Source organism: Falco biarmicus, chromosome 7 (genome assembly GCF_023638135.1).
Source record: "Falco biarmicus isolate bFalBia1 chromosome 7, bFalBia1.pri, whole genome shotgun sequence".
Classification (NCBI taxonomy): Eukaryota; Metazoa; Chordata; class Aves; order Falconiformes; family Falconidae; genus Falco; species Falco biarmicus.
Genome location: NC_079294.1, coordinates 59,331,573 through 59,354,453, shown reverse-complemented (window position 1 = coordinate 59,354,453; position 22,881 = coordinate 59,331,573). Strand labels below are relative to the sequence as shown.

At 41.8% G+C, this 22,881-nt stretch overlaps 1 protein-coding gene across 7 annotated transcripts in view; it reads right to left on the bottom strand.

Moving 5' to 3' along the window:
- The window catches only part of PDE8A (phosphodiesterase 8A), a 157,288-nt gene that overhangs the window by 1,705 nt on the left and 132,702 nt on the right, over positions 1 to 22,881 (bottom strand). For all 7 annotated transcript variants that reach the window (XM_056345097.1, XM_056345101.1, XM_056345096.1 and 4 more), the window contains 13 exons: positions 20,003 to 20,091; positions 18,281 to 18,332; positions 18,138 to 18,180; positions 17,101 to 17,178; positions 15,790 to 15,860; positions 14,980 to 15,144; positions 12,305 to 12,353; positions 11,900 to 12,035; positions 9,339 to 9,537; positions 6,339 to 6,556; positions 5,353 to 5,485; positions 1,490 to 1,654; positions 491 to 620 (listed from right to left, as the gene is read on the bottom strand). In XM_056345097.1, the coding sequence (XP_056201072.1) occupies positions 491 to 620; positions 1,490 to 1,654; positions 5,353 to 5,485; positions 6,339 to 6,556; positions 9,339 to 9,537; positions 11,900 to 12,035; positions 12,305 to 12,353; positions 14,980 to 15,144; positions 15,790 to 15,860; positions 17,101 to 17,178; positions 18,138 to 18,180; positions 18,281 to 18,332; positions 20,003 to 20,091 (1,528 nt within the window). The remainder of the gene's footprint in view (positions 1 to 490; positions 621 to 1,489; positions 1,655 to 5,352; positions 5,486 to 6,338; positions 6,557 to 9,338; positions 9,538 to 11,899; positions 12,036 to 12,304; positions 12,354 to 14,979; positions 15,145 to 15,789; positions 15,861 to 17,100; positions 17,179 to 18,137; positions 18,181 to 18,280; positions 18,333 to 20,002; positions 20,092 to 22,881) is intronic.

The following is a 22,881-nucleotide window of genomic DNA, read 5'->3' as shown; positions in this document are numbered from 1 at the left end:
TGCATGCAATTATTCTACTTCATCAAATCTCAGTCACATGCCACGATCTAGCGTTCAGGAGAGTCACATTTCTGACCACTTTTATCACGAAGGCAGCACTTGGAAGGAAACAGGTGCTCCCCCAAGCAGTTTCCAGATGGAAGAAATTTGTCCTGAAGCATAACTGATAGCAACATGGACAAAATGACTGTGCCCAAAGTGCTGTCAAGGAGAATATGTTCTGTTCTCCATTTATAGAAAAGCAAGTTTAAAACAAAGAAAGTTAAACATTGCCCGAATCTAGTATATTAAAGAGAAGCCATGAGAATGGCTTATAGCAGTATCAAAATACTTCTAAGCAATAATGAAGTTATTAAGCTTACTTAAACTGCAGAAATCTTCCCTCTTCTCCTCGTTCTTTAGGAGCCATAAGAAAGCAATTTTAGATCAAAGTAGTTTCAAATGTTCACAAAACAGTTATTGTCAGGAAATACAGCAGAGTTTTACTTACCATCCCAGGCATGAAACATATCAATAATGAAGTAATCAATGAATGATAATTGGGATTTGGGGATGCTGCAAGTATTTCTGTCAAAAACTGGCATCACAACAGGTAAACCTTGCCTCCTCTCTTCATCAGTCTGCAAAAGACACTCTTGTGATTATTCGTCTAAGACACATTCTGTTAATGGTCTTTTTCAGCAGCAGATTGTTTGGCACTGACTAGAGCATGCAACTGCTAAATAAACAGAGGAACCTGAATAAATCTGAAGCAGCAGCAATTTTATGTAGGTTTCAGCGAAACAGCAGGCTCATAGTGCCTTCCAGTGTTTCCCACAAAGTGATACATTTACCTGGGGCATCTACACACAAAGCTGACCCTAGGTAAGTTCACACGTTACTAATTAAGTTATGGCTGCTTCAGAGCTAAAAGGTGCTCAGCCATTTTCAGCCTCTGACGGAAGCGACAATCTGTACAACTCAGAGATGGCAAAACATCTTTTTTACCCTCTTTTCTGCCCCTGGATGTACCAAGTCCCAGTTGCAGTATTTGGTCCATCATCTCTAGTAGCGACTCCGCCCTCTCCTTTTCCCCACCTTCCTAAACCCTTTCCTCAGCACAGTGCGTTTACATCTTACAGCATTCCTCGGAGTGCCGTTCCCACGCTAACACCAGGACCTCATGACCCTGTCCTTGAGGCACAGCCAGCACGTGGGTACACAGAAGGCACCTTTGCCTCTTGTGATGGGAATGCATCTGCAGGCAAAACTCAAAAAGCCCAGCTCCAAGGTGACCAACTTGAAAGCTTGACTTTTTCAAAAACTGCACTGTAGAACTTGTGTTGGCATCATCGAAATATAGAAATATCCCATCACCGAAAAATAGAAAAGCTGTTATTTTCCACACTATGTAATGCAGCCTTAGATCTTCTGGGACACTGGCAGTACCTGCACCCTTCTCTTCCCTGTTAAAGAGAGAGATGCTCACCTGGAATTTCAGCAGCCTTACCTGCGCAAAGTACTCCTCAGAGATGCGTCCAGCCCACTCTATGCACTGTTCTATGGGTCTGCATGGATTGGAAATGTCAGCACACTTTATCAACATGCGTTTGATAAGGATACGGTTTTCAGGAGACCCGAGAACAGTTTTGATTGACTCTCCATCACCATTATTCTGTAACATTTAAGAATTCAAAACAATCCATTAGCAAGGTCTCTGTGCACTTACTCAAAGGCTTTGTGCCTTGGGAATGCTTTCAGCAGATCCTAGAGGGATCAGTCCCGCTACTGGCTACCATATTTGATGTCCAACCACATTTATAGGGGGATTACGAATGTTACCCACAGCTCTGAACTAGCACCGAACTCCCATTTCTGGATTCAGTCACTGTCTTTGTGACAGATATCTTGGGCATCTTTGGGCAAGTCATTTAATCCCTCTGTACCTTGCCTGTCTCCTTAAAAGTGTGGAGACGATCCATTCATCGCTACACACATAGTGATGTGCACTGTGTAGGCAAAAAAATGTAATTCTCTGCTGAAATCCAAGGATTAACGGAGCCGCTAGAGTGGAATAGCTGTCTAAATAAAAGGGCTGGCCAGAGATGCACGGCCATCCTCCACATGCAAACCTCATCAGTGCGAGTATCAATCCTTCTGACAGCGCTGCTACTGTTAGAGTCAGGTCCCACACTGCCTCCCAGGCATGCTCCTCATTCCTTTCCGCTGGACCCATGTTAGCCCACCAGTCTCTGGCCTGACTGGGAATTTTGCTTTCTGAGAGTTTATCAGTATTAAAGCAATATGTTAGAAACATGCTTCCGAACAGCCTCATCTCTCCTCTGCAAGCCTAGGAAAGTTTTCAGCCCACACAGAGCTTATATTTGGCTCCCAGGCTGCACATACAAGCACGTCAATGGTACTCTATATTTGGAGCCAGCATACAGCTAATATGAGTAAAGGCTCCGATGATCCAGATCAGAAGCTATTTTCTGTGGATTTCTGATGAAGTAAGTTTCCAAAGGACAGAGATTGAGGACTAAACTATCTTAAAGAATTACCTGTAAATACAGCATCATTGCTTGACTCTTTAGGGATGGGTCGGTACACAAATTTACACCACCATCTACTTAGAATATAAGCTCTTTGGAACTAGACTTCTCTGGCACCTAATGAGGTTTCGCTCTATAGCCAGAGCAGTGGAGAACTAACAGTCACCATAATGATAATGACAATAATGTGCCACCAGTTCCTGCAGTATTTTGTACGAAGACAGAGATACAAAGCAGCAGAAACATTCTGACCTTTTATTAGGGCATAGTTTTCAGAAGAAAGTTCTTCCCAAAGGAAGAAACTGACAATAATTAAAAAAATTGTAATTTGGTAGCATACTGGCTCAGAAACACCAGCTCTGCCATTCTCTCCAAAATGAGACTCCCAAACCAATTCTTCTTTTCCCTCATTTTTAGATGTGTGGCAGGGAAAATACAGAGGAAAACTGAGGTGCATATATCTCCAAATGCATGGCAAAATTACGTGAAAGAAAGCCAGAACAAAGTGATGGAAGCTCCAGAAACACAAGCATGGAAATTAAGCATGCAAAATTATTAGAGATCATTCAGTTAAGGACACTAAGAATAGCCCAGTAGGTAAACCACCAGGAACCAAGAGAGGATGTTCGCTTCTGTGATCTGTTCAAACCAAGGGCACAGTTCTACTTGCTGGATGCAGATGTCTTGGGAATAACATATGCTAACTGTGCTTAGTCCTAGCATCCTGCTCAGAGTGCAGAGGTGTCTCTGCATGTCAGATGGTGGCTTCCTGTCATAGGCTTAGGTGACATCATGAAGGGAAATGGGAGGATAAAGGATGCTGAAGCTGGAAAGGATTTTTTTCAGTTTATGAAACAAAAGAAGAAAGGAAACAAACAGACCAGCTTCTCAGCATGGCTCTTTGAACAAATATGTATAAAAATAATAAATATAAAAAAAATAAGTGGAGCTGTCCCATTTGGAACACACGGTTGGCAGCTCAGCCTGCAAACACTACACTGAGTCACCCGTCATGACTGGAAACCAGGCCAGGAAACACACACTGCCGCTGCAACCAGAGATACAACCAGGCTCGAGAGAGGATCTGCCAGTGTTGTTTTGCCAGTGACTGAACAGTAAATGACTTGGTTTACCCACTCACACATCACAGACCTTTTAATAGGAACCTGCTGAACTGAGGAACTCCTAACCAAAAGAAGGGAACCATTTTCTTGTTTTCAATAAAAATTATACAGCCCTTGTCTTTCTTCCCATCCTTGGGCAGAATTTGCTGTGAATCGCAAATGCCTCGTGGGGCAGATTATTTCCCTGCAGCCACAGGGGCTCAAGGCCAGAACTAAACTTTTGTTTCATTTCTGTATGTCACTGTTTTTGTTTTTACTGTTTGACTGTACAGGTCCAAGCCCCATTCTTCAGCACCAACTGCTGTTCAGTTCTCCATAACAGACAAGAAGAGGAGTTTGGCTCTTTGGATGGATGCTGCTGCTCAAAAAATTGCTGCATTCCAATTCTTGGGGCTGGGAAGAGGGGCTCTGCGCACCGAGCCAGGACAGTACAGAGCCCTCCAACAGGACCAGGTGTCCTAGAGTTACACGCTCCACAAGGCCAGCTGGTGCGGTGCACTACACCCAGCAGCAGCAGCTCCCTTGTTCTCCTCCATGCGTCTTCCTCTCCTACACTGAATGCTGCCACGCTCACCCACAGAGGCTGCCTGACTAAGGACTTAACAGCCTTTCTCCTGTAGTCAGCAAAACCAGTATCCTACTGGGACTTTGGCTTCACATTCCCATAGTTCTCATTAGCATCACTGGGTGCCAAGAACAAAGCTCATTCTAGCCTATACTCCTGTAGACAAAGGTACTCTTCTCCATTTAAGCTCCAGTCTGCTTCAGATGGGTGGAGCAACAGGACCTGTTACTCTCCCACTCTGAGAAAATAAAAACACTGCCCTCCCCCAGTACACACAACAGTCATAAATGTGGCTTTCTAAAAAACACGGTGAGAAAACACAGAAAACCATTACAGCTCCTACAGGACGTTGCCACCAATGCAAACTTTATTATAACCATTTCTGAAAATCTCTTTGCAAACAACCATTCCGACAAAATTATACAGTACTCTTACTGGCAAGAAAACTGCTGGTTGAAGCTGTTATTGAAACTGGTGTGGTTTTTCAGAATGAGTTCCTAAAAGGCAATTTCATTTGTCCACGGGGTTCCAGATGGCTATTGATTATGCCTATCTGATACATAATGCCACCATCATCTATTTTAAAGATTAAAAAAGAAAGTAGACAGAAAAGCCGTGAACGCTGCCAGGAAGCGCTGAAGGCTGAGGGCCCTCACTTCCAGAGAACGCACCATATGGCAGCCAATATACCGGCCCTTATGGTGCACCACCAGCGGTTCCCGTTGTCAGCGAGGGAGCGATTCAGCTTCTGCTCTGAGGCAAGTCTTGGCTCCTTTGCAGAAACAGCCAACAACAATGCCAAGACTTGCCAGCAGTACTCTCGCCATGGGAGTGACTGGGTTCATCAAAGTGGCACTTTTAACAGGAAAAACATACAGCCCAAGGTTCTGGTCCCAAGTATGACACCGTAGCACCGCAATGTTAACAGATCTAAGTGAGCCCCGCTCACCCTCAAAACATGTGATGACCACGTTAAGCAGAAGGGCATTCAAACCCAGAGGTGAAAGACACACTTCTAGGCTTTCTCCACATTTCTGATGAACTTTCTCAGAGCACCATGAGGGATTTCCTACTGCCAAGGGTTCCCAGTCCCTACCTAGTCATTTTAAGGAGGACTTGCAGTGTGGCTTACCCCATTTTCTTCTAGCGCTGCCAAGGGTTTATTAATGCTGTTGACAAACTTGTTGACATGCTCAAAGTGCTTTGTCATTTCTGTTGCTAAGACCATGTCAATAATGACTTGGCGAAGGGTTCGATACTCATTCCTGTTTAAAGAAGGAAACAATTAAGAATGCTGGCTGGTTCACAAAGCGCTGCTTGCTAAAACAAGTCTAACAAAAACGCTACAGACCATTCCTGTTGAAGAGAGGTGCTGGGGAAGAAAGAACAGTAACAAAGGCATCTGCGCTGGATGAAGTACTCTTTGGTGTGCACGGACATACGTGCTAGAGGCATGACTGGGTCTCCAGGAGAAACAGTGCAAGAGCTGGGCAGAGGCAGCGGCCCCAGCTACTCAGGAGGGCTGCCGGGACACACCACAGCGGTGCGTACCCAGGGCTTTTAGCACAGACGCTCAGCAGCGGCTCATGCTCCAGCCAAGTTTTCAGCAATACTTTTCTGCTGTATCTTGAGAGAGCCAAGGCAATGGTCACATCCTCACCTTAAATGCCTTTCTAGGGCTGGAAGAAGAACAACAGATCCTTCGCTATCCTTCCTGTTGCAACAAAGCATTTAGTTTGTGACTGATGCTCTGTGGCTCTTTCTATCCATGTTCTACCCAGCAAACATCTAATCGCTCAGCCATAGCTTGTCCTCTATGTCCAATGATACAAAACGATTCTTGATTCGCTAACGTTAAGATTTACTATCTAAGTTCCTTAGATAGGGTCTGCCTTTTTATCCACAGGAGGAACTGAAACCATGGGATTACTCCTAAGTCTGTGCAGGACAGGCAGAAGCACCCTACTGTTTCAGAAGCAAACTTCCATAAGGGTTACGGACAGTTATGCACAAGGCACTGCCCCCCCCCCTCGGATGCTTGTTTGCATTATCTTATGTTACACAGAGGAAAATGAGAGATGCTAGTGGGCAGACAAGGACCCTGGGTTTTAAGCTTACCTCTCCATGTTTTTAAATATATTGCATTTGCCATCCCGGGTGGTGAGCTGGAAAGCCAAGGCAGCATGATGGCTCTCCAGCACTGCAGTGTCATTGTAGAGAATTGCCAGCTCACTGCCAGCGTTGCACAGGAAAGAATTTGTTCTTCCTGGGTGATCCACGTCGTGGACTGTGGCAGCAATGAGTGCGGCAACCTCATCAATTGGATCCAAAGTTTGCTGAAAATAGAAGGATGCTTAGTTTTCCTGGAAGACTCATTAGAAACCCTACTCTATCCAAAAGATTAAGCCAAGTTGCTCAGGAATAAAAGCCAGAACTCTGCAGATCAGTAAGGGTCAGATGTTCTAGACACAGCAATGGAAAATTCATCATAAGCTTCACTGAACACTGCATGACTTTTTTGGCCATTTTGTGTCTCTTGAATTTTGCCTTAGCCACACCTTTGACAAAGCACATCAAATTAAACCAATGCAAATTAATAAATTAGTTCGTGTTTTCTAACAACACAGAAACCATCTTCATTAGGAGTTAGGGCATTTGGCTTGGAAAAAACCCCCAATACTGCTAAAAATTATATTTCCACCAGACCCCTTCATTTCTTTTGGAAACTTAATGTGTCCTAATCAGATTCCACTTACGTGCTGGCTAGGTTTACAGTTTGTAAGGAATGCTTGCCATATAGCCAGTTCTATAATAACAGTGTCCTGGGGCTACAGCTAATGTGAGTTCTATGAAGAATACTTGGTGGTTTACATCCATGGAAAAATTACATGACACGCTGTTCTATACTTCCTGCATCAGATCCTGATTCTGTTAGCGTGCTGCACTCCACGTGCTATGTCTGCTTACACTGGTCATTGCTTTATGTCTAATTATATCTACCCTATAATGAAATACAAAACTATTTGACTTTCAAGGTTTTTTTACTGAAGTTTTAATACTGTATTGATACCATAAAGGAGGAAACGAAAAAGAAACCCCAAACATCTCAGAAATATATTGTATGCATTTAGGAACCAGCCTTTACGCTGTGTTTACTGGCTTTTTGTGAAGGATCACAGACACAAAACAATTATGTTACAAATTCTAACACACAAGAGCAGATTACGTTCCCAGTTGAATCTGACAGGAGGGCAGATAATTTCCATTCCAAAGAGCTTGAATTTAAGGTCCAAATTCTCTAGTGGCTTCAACAGGACTATTCAGAATGGTTAGACTTGGTGGGTGAAAAGACAATCCCTACCCTACTTTACACCTCCCAAAATTAATGCAGTGACTTGACTTTGGTGGAGCTAGGAAATTTTTCATTGAGGACTGTCAAGAGGGTCTTGTGGAAAACAAGAAAAGGCAAAGAATTCTTTCTACTCTAGTTCATCGTTGGCAGGTAGTATTTCAGGCAATGCTATGTGTTGGCTTCTTCCTTCTTTCTTTCAGCTGCTGCTCATGGGATTCTATTCTTGTGGTATGAAGTTAGGAGAGAGAGGTTTTTAGAACAGCCTCTCCTTAGAGGGACACACTGGCCAGTGCCCAGTCTGGCTGAGAAAGACCTTTGCAGGTGGGAAGTGACCAGAAACTGGAGAATATTTGACCTGTAGGACCACAGCAGCGTATCTGACACTTATTTCCTGAGTCTGACATAAAAAACTTTGCAGGGATTTACAGTACCTTTACGCCCAACTTCAGGTCAAGGATTCTAACTTTGTCATCTTAACTCCTGTGGCACAGAAGTGCAAATGATTCTGAGAATACTGTTTCAATTTGGGAGCCAGAAAATTTTCCCAGGCAAGAAAAGTGTTCAATTCACTGAAAAAAAATCTCAGTGTGAATTTGAGTGGCAGAATCTGGCCTTCTATATTTAGGTTAAGTTGAACTCCGGCAACACAAAAGCAGCTGGTCTGTAACTTTGAAACGATAAAGAGAATTTTGAACTTTGATACTGCTCCTTCTGCTGCTGCAACATATTTTCTCTTCTTCTGCCTACAGAGGAATGGAAATAACATTCTGGAAAAGAAGGCGGCAGTCATGCTTCTGTGGCATTGAAACGAGTCCAGATCTTGTCTGTTTTTCATGGATATTCTTGGGAAGACCAGCTACACCTCTGGCGAATCAGGGGCTGAAAATATTCAGTGACGTTCTATTCCCGTTTGGCATACAGAATTTGTAAGCCAGCCTCTGGAGAGCACACTGGTGAGCTGCAGGTCAAGGGACCTACCACCATCTTAATGAGCTGTCAGAAGCTTGTTTACAGTCACAAATGTCTCAGCCAGGTGCCCATCACTAGCACTATCCTCAGGCAGGCCGGTTCAGGGTAGGAATTTCTATCCAAAAACGCAGCTCAGAAGTATGTGCTGCCACTCCGCTGCACACACACGCAAGCACTGTTCTAATTCCCCTTCTACAGCCTGCCCTCTGGGCACGTGAGAACAAAGGTTGCTCTAATTTATTCTGGTTGTCAGTGGCTCTAATACTCCAGTGGGTGTTATGGTACAAGGAACTCCAACAAATAATCTTTTCCAGTGCTCTCCTCCAGAGCAGTCTCTTTAAGCCTCAGGGCATCTTGGCCAGTAGGTGATACAGCTTCCGAAGCACTAAACTTACTTTATGGCCTATATTGTCCTGGGGGTCTTCTGCAAACTGATCATCACAAGGCATAAGAGATGGTGATTTATTACATTAAATCTGTATTTGGCATGTACCGTCAAAAAATAATCATGTCATTAGCTCACGTATCTGAGAATGTTTAACTACATGAAGTAGTTTTGTTTTCTTAATCTCTCATCAAGAATAGCTCAGTGCCTGTAATATTAGTATCCATGCTTCCACACGTAGTATAAGAGAGATCCTACAACTTCGTAAAAGAGCCCAGTTCTTTGACCTCGAAGTTACCAAGCTGGTTGGCACAAGGCAGACATTTGGCTCTTGGCATCTTTTTTTGACAGTTCTTCCTTTAATCACACCTGTACATCCCACCTACGCTGTTTCTTGTAAACGTGGACTCACCTTTACTCTTTCTTTAGACAAGAAATAAGCAGTGGCATGTAGTACATCTGCTGAATGAGTAGAATTATGGTAGGAGTTGGAGGAATGGTAGTTAGCTTCAATAACTTGTAACCACGACCTCAGAGTTGATTCTGAACAGTTTAGGAATTCACAGATTCCAAAGCGAGCAAATATTTTGAGACCCAGATACACCAAAGGCCTGTGGTGAAAAATAAACACCAAGTTTTAAAACAAATGAGGTTGAAAGCGTATTACATAGCATAAATAATATGAATCTATACAGCATTTTTAACCAATGACATGCCAGGTTAGGTATAAGGACTTGTTAGAGAATTACAGCCCAGACCTGTAGAAATATTCTGCCTGCCCATCACATGCACACTCTCGGAGTCGTGCCAGTTCCTGAAGCTTCCAGGAATATTACAAGGCTCTATATTGCTGCTGTACTACATGTAGCAATATTCTGGGGCTTGGGGAGTCTATATTGGGTAAATGTAGACTGCAATCAAAATGAGATAAATTAGCAAGTACTAAACTCTGTGCATGAGAGAAGGGAGGTAATCTTGTTGCTGCCACAGATTCCTAAACTGGCTTGTTTATAGTTAGATTAAGTAAATCTATACTCTAAAATGCTGCGATCGCTTCTTTCTGCACTGCAGAACTGCTCCATTGCTTTCACGCCCACCCTTGCAGGCTTCCGTTGCTCACTGACTTTGCATGCCATAGGGGATGTGAGATGGAGGTATTCTGGAAGCAAATGAGCAGGCCAGAGTATGCCACTTGTAGAAGACTGTAAGGGCCAGATGAACCTTCAGGCTAACCCAGCTGGACACCTGTCTCCAAAAATAGCCAGCATCACTGTATCCCAGTTCTCTTGCTTCTCCCAGGCCAAACTGCAGAATTTACACGCAGATGCCTGGCAGGTGAATGAAGATCGGAACAGCTGTACAGAATATTTCTAATCTGAAAGCTGTGAAAGTGCAATATGTTTAACAGAGCAAATGAAAATAATCGAGTTTTAGACCACTAGTCTTTTTTCAAACCCAGTTAATAACACTGGTTTCTTGTCCAATATATTTTTTCCTTAAGAAGAACAGGCATAGTGGTGAATATTTTCAAATGTGGATCCTTAAAAATAGATCTTAACCCCTTTATTTTGGCATCTCTCTTTGCTGCTTGATTCCAGAGGCATCAAGCACTCTGATCACTAGCTGCACCTGACAGGTGAGGTGAGGTAATTTGGAGTCGCTGAGGTCATTTAGAGCTGAATCTATACCTTTTGGCAAAAACACTCAACAATACTGTGTCATATGCTAGAATAACAATATATTAAAGTTAAATCCCCCTTAATCCCCCCCCCCCCCCAGCACTGGCAGACAAAGGTCTCTCCAGGTTTCTGTGTCAGTGAACTGTAATGCACTAAAGCTTAGATTTAATGAATTATCTTGGCTTTACTACCATATGTCTGCTTGGACTTGAAGACAATACTAGTAACATATTCGTACTTATGATTCATTGAAGATCACTTTAATTCTCTTAATAAATGAATTGCTTTTATTTAAACAAAGCAGGAAGCAATCATAATTATAATACGTTTAATAAGAGGACAGGCAACAAAGTACCTCCTTTTCCCCTCTGTGGTCTCTCCAAATCGGTAAAAACAGAGAAACCAATCTGATGATCTCATGCATGTTGGCTGTCTAGTGATCTCATGCATGTCAGCTGGGATAATTAATTCTTAAAGATACTGCAATGTGCATATTAAAAGTTGTAAATTACATAGACTGACTACATTTTGACTTTTTTTATTAATTACTGTATCTATAGCACTTCATTAGAAATGGAAATGTAGCAAAGAAAAAAAAAACCTTAAGTAACCGGTTGCAAATTTCTTCATTTACAATAAAATCACTAAAGAAGAATAAAAACCTCATTTTTTTCCAGTTTTTCTAGCTCATAAAACCATGGTCTAAAAATGAAGTGCATATATGTTAACTAAATGCCTGACATCTTTCTTAGATATTGTTTTTGAATAACTTCCAAAGCTCTTACGGATATGGAATTTTGAAGAGGGTTTAAGACAGTCAATTCATTGCAGGATCTAGCCTCCAAATCAGTGTCTCATAGAAGCTTTAAGCTAAGACAAAGCATGATACATAAAACTAGACTCAAAGGAGAACTTTTGACAGACATCAGAAAATAAAAACAAGGATTTAAACAGAAAGATTGATACATAGTCTTAGTGGAAGCATTTACTACTAGTGAAGTACAGTCTATCAGAACTGCTGATCTGCTTTTGAAAACTTCTTTGATGGAAATTCGTATGCCCTACTTTTTATGAGTAAATATTCTTCAGTTAATCTTATACATAAAATGTGGGTGTATATATATATATACACACACACACAAAATAAAAAAAAAGATTTTAGAATAAAGCCCTTCCTCTTATCCCAGAGAAAGGCATTATAAAGCACAGGTAGAGAAATTAAAGAGCTGATTACAGGATGACATTTAAGTCCATTTTCAGCAACTTCAGTTTACGAGCTTTTGAGTTTACTAACCTTTTATGGGTGGCAGCCTCAAGTTCAAAGATATTAAAGTCCCACTGTTCTTCATTTTCCATGGCCTGTGTTATCCGTGGGGGTATGTCATTGAGGGAGATTGGAGAGCTCAAACTGCCAGCGACCTGATGAGTTTCTGTTGAGGAACGTATTTGCAGATCACTATTAATAACCCTGGGATACACTTCTACTCAATGTACATGTTTTCTTTTCTGTAGTAATGCCTGGCAACTCTTGTTTCTGTAAAGCTCAGTAATGCTGCAGTACCATGCTTATAAATAAAAATAAACTGTCAAAAAAACCCCCAAACAATGCTTATAAAAAAGAACATCTAATCATGTTTCCCATTCCTTAAATTTCTTAACATGTTTCAATATCTCAGCAACTGCCAAATTAAAAACTTACGCTTTGTTGACAGTATGTATTCGTTCCCTGATAATCTTCGTAAACCATCCTGTTAAATAAAAGCTGAGAGTTAAATGCAGGGTATTATAAGGTCTATAAGATGATGACACCAAATAGTAGCGCAATGACTTTAGAGAAGCCTGACTGCAATCTGTCACGGTCATCAAAGCTGCCTTTCCCTTACTTGTGTGTACTGTTAAGATTTGCCCATTTTACATATAGTTTATAACGGATGAGAAACTGCAAGATATGGGATACAACATGAACTCAGGTAAAACCTCAAATTTCTCAGGTGCCAGACGGAGGTCTGGAGTTACAGCCTCATTCACCTTTGTCTGGACAACACACACAGAGGTTCTGGACGTGTGCCACAAACCAGACACAGGATGTCCACATACTTCCCCTCAACAAGCAAAGGTGGATGGTGGGAGGGAATAGATGCTCCTCCTTCTGGTCTCCTCCCCCTGGTACTGCCAGATCAGGTCAGGTCACCTCAGCAGCATAAGAATCTTGTGATTTGTTGCTGGGATTGCAGAGCAACAAATTACTCAGGGGCATCAAAGAACGTATGCTTGTTTATTCTCCAATTTAATGCCTCCTAGGCTTAATTCTGGAATGATGCCTAGATGTGCAAACTGAGACAAAGGATTAAAACTAACAGAATGATATATTTAATATTTACTTTTCAGCTCAAGATTCTAAATGCTGTGGCCCAAATCCTGCTTGCTTTTTTGATGTATACAGCTGTTAGTTAATGCACATTAGTTTTTAGCCCATAATGTAAAAAAAACCCAGTTATTAAAAAAATCTTTCTGAATGCACCTACTAAAAACATTATGCACCCGAAGTATAGCAGAAGTAAATGTGGATGCTATATCTGAATGCAATATTTGCACTTAAAAGCATTGTTATACCTAATTTTTATTTTCACATTTATAAATAAACAAGTCTGGAGTGTTGTGATTTAAAAGGAAAGGGAGTACTGTTCCTATAACTGGTTCTGTGACTCTTCAATAGCACTGCCATGACACAAGTATTTAGGACACTAGATGCTGTCTGTCATTTAGAATCAAAGAGTAGTTTTTTTAATGTTGAAATAGCAGGTGTAATGGTATCTGGCAAATCCATCTTTGAACTCCAAATGCCCTTCGCATCATGAATTCTGCTTGAGAGTTCAAATCAATAACCTACTACTTGTTCCCCTACTCAGTCATAACTTCTTAATGTGAAATGGAATAATACGATTCTGTTTTCAACAGACCCTTTGCTGGAAAAATGCTTCTCCCAGATCATTTTAAAACTCTTATTATACCATATACCCTCATGCCCTGAAATGGATTTTCTCAGTTTTTCTATTGCTCTATAAAATAGCCTTTGTTTTATTTTTAGTAGGATTTTGTATTTTGCAATTTTGTTACCTGCATGTTCTGGGACCACAGAATGAATACAGTGAGAATACAAATGTATGTAAGAATCAATAATCCACCGAAAAAAAAAAAAAAAGCAACAGTTGAGTTTATGGACTATATGTATTCAGCAGGAGAAAACATTCAATTTGAGACTCTAATGACTATATGTATCAATATTCTTCCTATATTTTTATAGTTAAGGTAACAATATATTTTGTCTACTGAGTTAGTAAATTCAACCCTATATGAACCATTCAGGTCTTCTCCCGTCTCTCACATATTTCTCTTGATTAGGTATTTGTTGTGGTATTTTAAAAGGCAAAAATACACATAAACTGTTTCAAGATTCTGATAGATACTGCAAAGATGTCTTGATAGTTAGAGGATGAAATGATAATAGATAATAGCCGAGAAACATCTCTGAAAAGCTCACATCACAAGGCGAGCCTTTTTGCATCCAAGATGCTATCAGATTTTTTCCTGAGGTAGCCTGTAACCTTTTATATGCAACCTACAGACTAATATGAACATACATCCTTAAGGCACAGGTAACAGTCATCCAAGTTCATCTAGTTATTATCAGGAGGGTCAGATCCCAGGCTCTGAAGGTTTGGGTTCAATTCTTGCTTAGCTACCTACCCTTTGCTCACCTTTGGGTGTTAAAAGCCCCCATTCCTCTTTTCATAAGACAACATAATACATGCCTTCCTCAGTCTTTTCCTTGCCTTATTTATTTAAATTATGAGTTCTGTGGAGCAAGATTGTGTCTTAATATGCAAATGTTGATATTTCTAGCTCAAAGCACTCTGATCTTTCTATGTCTCTCTATGTGTACAAATATAATCCAAGAAATAGCAACAAAAATACATATTTTTCATTCTTTTGAAAACACATTATTTCTATATATTGAAAAGCACCCAAAATGTGCCATTCCAATCCTAATTAATAAATACAACTCTCTAGCTATCCTTCTTTCTTCCCGTCCCATCTATACCTTTCTAAAATGAATCACATTGAAAAAAGTATTTTTTTTCCTTCCATTTATAGCAAAACAAATGCTTCAAAGGGACTGGTCAAATTTCTTCCCGTTTCCAGAGCTACATTACTAATGTAGGGGGAGGGAATCCACACAAAGTAGTGTGCAGTTTTTCCTGAAAATTTGGCATTGTAGAGGCAAAGCACATGCCAGATGATAAAGATTGAGTAACTGGGAAAATCAGACATTGGAACATCTACCAACAGCTGTTTGTGGCAGTATGTACTTACTGTCATTAACCCTCCCACGAGGTCACTTGTATGTGGATCCTCATCTTTTGTCCCCAGTTGTGGAGAGTACAGTTCAGTGGTTCTTAAAATCTCCAAAGCCCGGTCTAAAGCTTCTGCAACTGGCATGGGACTGCTTTCTTGTGCAGCATTGATGATGTTTATTACCTAGGTTAGCATTAGACACGTTTATGAATTTAGAAGTGATTTAAGAAAGCACAGAGACACTCATCAATTACTATGGAAAACTCACAGTGAATAAATGAGATTTACAACTTTAATCCACATGTGGGAGAATCAAAATGAAAAGGATATTGATAAACCACTGATGTTTGCTACTGCCTAGGAACAAGATTGTGGCCTTAAGGACAGCAGTCTTATTAATGACTTTCCTGTACAATGCACAGCCTCAAAATGTCTCTGAATGGATTTAATACAACCTTCTCCCATTTGCATCTCTCAGTTTATTAAAGAGCTGATTTCTGCCAAATCCTTGAACGGTTTCAGAAGGCAGTTTACAATGCATAAGAAAGAAGGAAGAACTCCAGTCCCTCCTTCAAATTGGCAAAAGTCCTTAAAAAGAGTCGTGTAATGGCTAACCACATGGAGGGCACTCTACTAAGCAGGCTTGGGAGAACTTTGCTCAGAGCATCTGGGTTTTTGGAGCTCTACCAGTAGGCAGGTGGAACGGGGTGAAAAGTTGCACCAGAGGCCAGCAGTGCCTTCCTCCTCAGTGTGGATGCTGTACCGGAGCCTTGTGCCCAGTATTCTAGTGCAGCACGAGCGACAACAGCTAGTCACGGTGCACATTACCTTGGTGATGGGTGCTTCAATAGTCATGGAATGTACCCTGGCCATAGAAGAGCGCCGCCTTTGTGAGCTGCCTGTGTGGAAAACAAAGCAGAATTTGTATCCTGGTTTCAGCGACAAGGCACGACACCAGGATTCAGCCAAGAAATCTTCATTCATTTTCTGAGCTTCTTACCCTGCTGTGCCCTTCAAAGGCAATCTATTGCAGAATGCAGACACATGCTTGTTATGCTGGGGACACAAAAGTGCAAAGAGATGCATGCTGAACCACCGATATCCCCGATTAGACATAAGCAGCTGTAACAGTCTGGCAAAATCATGGCTTTGTTTTTTTATTTTAACTAATTAAAATGCTCAATTAAAAACTCAGTTAAAAGACCATACACGTGAATAAACTGGCAGGCACAGGTAGCTATTGCACTGAAGTTATTACAGGATATATCTACTTTTTCTGCCTGATGCAACATGACAAGTCATAATGAGTCAGCTTCCAAGCTGAGGTAAATCAGTGAAGCTCCTTTGAAGTGAAGATAGCTATGCCAAATTAAAACAGCAGAGGTTCTGGCTTACTATTCATTGGAAATTGAACAACAAATGTTTTCTATCAATTAGCAATTTTGGTTCTGTAAAGAAAAGGCCAAGATGGAATTTTTCTGGATAATTATGTTGTGCTACCTATAAAATGCAGACACATCCCTGTTACTCTGTGCTGAGCAGCTCTTAAGAAGAAAAATGAATGCTATTTTTGCTACACTGCAGCATGATTGTATTCTTACTGCCACAGACCTACTTCCATGTTTCACTACTGTATGCTGCCTAGGCTGTAATGATGTATGCTTCAACAAAATCTTGTATCAGCAACAGTTTTGAATATGTGACTCATCTATCAAGTCTGGGGTGATCTAGTGGAGCAAAATACAACACAGTGAAAAGAAAACAAAACTCATTAAAAAATTATCTTCGTACTTTTATCCAGAGAAGAGGTAAGAAATGTAATAATTTGTTAGGTTTAGAGTTTGCCATTTGTATTTGAAAGTATCTGTGCTGAATCTCATGACGTCTTCCATGCAGGATGGTGGACCATAACCAGCCATTCTCCACTGGTTCAAAAAAAGACTCAGTAGTTCAAGAGAAGAAAATGGGGCTATGATAAACATAAAGTTGTTCATGAGTTGATGACTTGCAACTTTATTCATGTGTGTGTATGTGTGTATATGCACATATATACTTACCTTTATTTGTATATGTATGCATGTATGCACATAAAAATCTGAATATATATAAAAGTCAGAAAAATCTACTTGTTTAACATACCGTCACTCCCTCGTGATGTTGTGGATCTGACATCTAGTGATCCTTTCCTCGTGTCTTTGTGTCTGCAAGTCTGAGTATCTGTGGAGAAAATTATACCGTACAATGACATTAATTTGTGTCCGAGATGTACATTAAAGGAACTGAAACTCAGAGAAAGCCTGATAGCAGCTGAGTAACATTTACCGCACTGCTTCAGCAGATGACAGCCAATGAAATCTGCTTTTTAAACTGTCACCCAATTCTGCTTCATGAACCCAGTCATGGTCTCTGGTAGAACGTGCCCAAGTGTTTTTGCAGAAGGGATGTAAAAGTGTGAAGGGAAAGTTCCTCTCTTGACAGAGTGACACAACTGGAGTTGTGAATACAATTTGTGGAACACACCCGAGTTCATTCAGGCAACAACTGCCACAAAGAACCCGGGGACCAAAGCAGAGTACATGCTAGCAACGTAGGCAATATATCCCAGGTCCCTCACTGACTCCAACAGATACAACCTGTGCTACCAAGGTGACAGTTAACAAGAACCTGCAGCATGGATGCCAAGGATGTCTTCATTAAGGTGTTGATACATGGGATACGGGTGAATGGTAGTGTTGGTCATCCTCATTTCCACCCACATGCAAATACCCCACAATACAGTTAAAAGCAAACATACACGCCACTAGCTACAGACCACCCACAGCAACATGATGACTAGACAGCATCCTTCTCATTACTGATTTTGTCATAGGGATCCACTACCTACAACTGAACTGTGACGCTGAATCCAGCAATACCACAATACCAACCTGGGGCCCTATTACTGCATTTTCCAGGGTGGGTTGCTTTATATCACTTGTAAAACAAATGAGGCAGGTGGAGAGGGCTTGTATTTTTTTTCCCGCCTTTTAAGCTGGATTCCCAGCTTATCACTAGCTAAACAGTACTGTTCAGACTGTCCTGTGCAACTGTGGTTTTCAGTCAGATGACTAACAACTGGTTTTACTCCTTCTCCAGGTATGTTCTCCACTTACTAGGACAGAAAAGATGTGTCATACCTGTCTGAGATTCAGCCTGAATACATTCACATGTCTTCTCCACCTACAATTTAGTATGAGAAACCCAGTTAGTCAGAACTTTCCTATTGTTTTGTAATATTTAGGACTCAAACTAAAGCAAGCATAGCATTATTTTCACTTACCTTATTGTTGTCATTGCACAGTCTACTAATTGACACATAGTGTCTAATCTTTCTGTAGGCAAAAAACAGTGTGTTAATTCCCATCCAAACCTCAGCTCTAATTCAGTGCTGATACACAAAATGGTTAAGAGCAACAAATTAATATAGGACAAATCCTGTTCTGGCAGGAAGGCTCAAGTAGGAATGGAAAAAATTCTATAGTTCTTCATGTGATGGGGAATACAAAATGGAAGCATCTTTTGCAAAGATTGTCTCTTTCTGCTTCCTTCCCCCGCCCCAGCTTCTTCTGGGTTACTGTTGGATGTTTCAGATATGATATAAATGCAAAACACGCAACAGTGCAGTTCAACAATCAAAACCTTCAACATGATTTAGGGATAGAGCAATCAAACTGAAAACTACACCCTTAATTACCAGAAAGCTTTCTATGCCAGCTTCAAATGGGCTTACATTGTTCTGTAAGTAGCAATGTATGTAATACATACTTGTCTTACAAGTTTGGCATCTTAAGCTGAAAATATGTTTTCACTCTATTGATGGACAGTAGAGAATTACTTCCAGGGATGAAATCAACCCAAACCACTTTTTTTTTAGGAAGTAACTGCATGAAGAGGCTGCATTTGGCCTTTCCTTCATGAAGATACACCTTCGTAAACAACCGTCTCAGCCAAGTCTGGAATATAATGTGCTGTGCTTTTAATTAATGTTTCATGTTGCCTTAGAGGCCTTTGAAACTACTCCTGCATGCAACCTCATCCACTTTCTTTCCCAATATAGTATAGAAGGGCTCATCATAAATGTACCAATAACTAACATATAGCTGTGTGCTCCAAATGCTCCACTTGGGGACCAGGCAGAAGTTGCACAAAAATCAAGACATGCTTGAATTTTGACCAGGATCAAAGCACACGGTGACCTCATCACATAAAGACACTCGGCAGCAGCCATGAGTAGGTGAGCACGGAAGGACATAGTACAGGTGCACAGCGGAACAGGATGTAGGTCCTGGTGGTCCCAACACAATGCACAGAAAGAGAGGAGGGTGCACTTGCACTTCAGAGAGTATTCGAAGAGTCAGAGTCACAAATAAGCACATCTAGATTTTTGAGTCCTTTTTGGGGAGAATTAGGAGAACTTCACTTTCCCTGCACAGAGCACGTAAAGTTGATTATGCCCCAAGGAATTAAATGCAGAGGTCTGAGGCTCCCTTTCTTGTGTAATCATAGACTCATAGAGCCACTTACGTTGGAAAAGACCTTTAAGATCATCAAGTCCAACCACTAACCCAGGACGGCCAAGCCCACCACTAAACCATGTCCCTGAGCACCGCATCTGTGTGTTTTTTAAACGCCCCCAGGCACAGTGATTCCACCTCACCCCTGGGCAGCCTGTGCCAGTGCCTGACCACCCTTCCAGCGAAGACGTTTTTCCTAATCTCCAATCTAAGCCTCCCCTGGCACAACTTGAGGCCGGTTCCTCTTGTCCTGTCACTTGTGACCTGGGGGAAGAGACTGACCCCCCCTCGCTGCAGCCCCTTGCAGCAGCTGTGGGGAGCGATGAGGTCCCCCCTGAGCCCCCTCCTCTCCAGGCTGAACCCCCCCAGGTCCCTCAACTGCTCCTTCGTACTCAGTAACAGAATAATCCAGTACCTGCTGAAATCAGCTGGACTCCAAACTGAGCCCTGATTTAGACCTAAATCACAGCTTTAGCTTTCATACTTACCCTCCCTGTCCAATGACAGGTAGTATCTTCACATTTTGTTGTATGCTATCTCCGTTTTTCTTTTTCGCATAGTACATTCCTTGCCATTCCTGAAAGATGAATTCAAGTGGAAGGAAGCTCAGATAAAACAGGAAGAGAAGCTGTAGCTTCATACCTTTTTTCATTGAAACCCGTCTTACAATGCAAAACCAGCCAGGACTGCTTAAACCCTGCTTAGCCCCAAACTCCTTACAACTACCCTGCAGGTCACCGTGTTGCTGCCAACGCACAGAGAAGTTCCCGAGGGGCAGCCTGCCCTGCCGTGCCCCAGGACCACGCACTGCAAGGCTGGGACTGCCCCACTGACCTGCCTGCCCTTCTCCCCGACTGCACTGACCTCCCCTGGGCAGGAACATTGAGGAGAAACTACTACGCTGACCTGTCCGCCTGCACCCGTGCACTGCACCATCCCTCCTGCAGCCTTGGGAAGCCTTATCACCAGTTAACATTAAATATATCTGTGACTAAAAGTGCTTTGGTATCCTAGCACATTTACTTTCCACACATCAGTTCAGTCTCAAAAAGTGGCAGAGATTTATCCTTTTTTTTTTTTTTTTAAGCAAAAAAGCCTAGTAAAATAGCTATGGGGTTCTGCCTCGCATCTGCTGACCTCTCCTCTAAAACCACCCTGGTTTCAGGTTCATATATAAGTAGACAATTTCTGAAGCATCAGATTGTCACTGCCAGTATCATCATTTTTTGATAAAATTCTTAAATGGGGGGAAAAAAGACAGGGTGGTAAGGAATTTTTCATTTTGCAGTAAGAAGTCTTTTTTTTTTTTTTACTCTGGAAATGAGACATCTGTTTCTAGCACAGAGCCTCATTTTCTCTTTCAACAGGACTCAGGGAAGTGTCCCTTCTCCCTTGTTTAAGACATGCTTTTAAATAAAATACCGTTAAAACAATTGCTTTTGTAATTTAGAGATTTTAAATCCAGAAGGCGTCACTCTCACCAACCAGCTCCCCGCAGCAGAGCCCCCCCCGCGCTGTGCAGGACATCTCCGGCGCTGGCACACACAGACACAGCTACACGGGGCTCTAGCGCACACCGGGGCACGAGCCCCTTCCTCACCTGCTGCCCCTTCCCAATCCCCTCACCACGCTGCTGTTGCTTCCAAATTGCGCTGCAACTACCACAGCAAAGACACATACCACGACACTGACGGACCTCCCTGGGTCCCCCCTCGCGCGTGGTGCCTGGACTACGGTTGCCCCCCTCACAGGGCTATTTAGGAAAACTCAGGGAAAGCAAAATCTGGGAACCCTGAGTCTCCCCCTTGCATTTCTGGCAGCAGCACAGAGGCCAGTAACTTTCCAACAGAGCCACTCTTTTGTAACCTGGCAGCTGACAAGATTTACAATCTCGCCTAGACATTTCCACCCCTAGAATTGCTAGTGGTAGTCTTTTTTTAACAGATGCGTATTTTGAGCTGGGCATCTAATAAATACCAAGTGATTAATAAATAATTGATTCCGTATTGCATATTTACTTAATTCAAAGTACCCATGCCAACTGCTGTCTTTCAGTTGAGTTCAACAGACTGAAGATCGGATTGCACAAACATATGTGAAAATACCTTCATGAAGCACATGATACATATTTATTTATGTTAGACTGACAGATCTTGCAGTCAAGCAGGCCAAAGCACAGGTACAGAGAGAACAGTTTTGCATTTATGTTGATGGAGCCAGCAAATAAAGACTCCAGCCCACAGAGAGCTGCACGGTGACAGGCTGTGCAGAAAAAAATAGGAAAGGCTTTTCCAAAGATCTGTGGGAGAAAAGAACTGTGCATAACAATTTGTGAAGTGAGCATAATATCTTCTCCTGTGAGCTGCGTGAGGAATACAAATGAATATAAAGCAAACATCACAAAATCCAATGCTCTTATGATTAGAAGTATGCATATCAATAGTTTCCTGACAACCAGGATGAGGCACAGATAAGTAACTGATCTCTGACCCACGTAATAAACGCAGAATATGCACAAAAGGGTGAAGTCATAAGGTACAGATTGGATAATTTCTGCATCGAAAGTGCATCCTTTTCAAGACAGGTTATTCACTAATGAGTTCTTCTTAGTCAACAGATTGATTTTTTTACCTCGTGATTTTCTAAAACCTGTGAAACTGTAGTTGGAAATGTGTGAGGAAAAAGGTCAGCAGAATTCTGAGAAATAGGAGGTCCAAGCCAAACTCCTGCTGGTAGGTAACGTTCTCCTAGGGATGTTACTTAAATATATTTTAAGAATACCATATGCTCTCTCACAGAGCCTCTGTCAGCAATCCAACAGAGAAGAGCTACTTCACAAGACATGCTGTCAGTCAAGCGCATCGTTACAGCTACATTGCAGCCACACAAGTACAGTGATCGGTCACCTCTGCATGGCCTGGCATGCTGGCATCCAATGCAAAGTGAAAACCATACACAGGAAAAAAACACGTTTTGACTCTTTAATAGAATCAACACCGAGGTTTCCAACTTCATCAGGGCAGCCATGGCAGGCATCTATCCGCTGAGCACTCCTACATGCACAGCAATCCAGCCTTCCTTTCAGACTGGGGCTTCTTGCACTAGACAGCCAAGTTCAGCAAGCTACTTGTAGACAGCAAACCAAAATAAACACAAGATGTCATGAAAACAATCTCACAGAAAGTAAGGCTGAGTTAGGAAGGAATAGCCGTAGCCCTTTATCATGGACTTGTGATCGCTCTCCCACCTCCTTTGTAGACAGCCGTCTTGCAAGTAATTCCCAAGGAGTGAAAGGAACTCCATGTCTTGCCTGATATATAGATAGCTATCCACTTCCCAAAAATCAAAACTAAGATAAAGAGCTTTG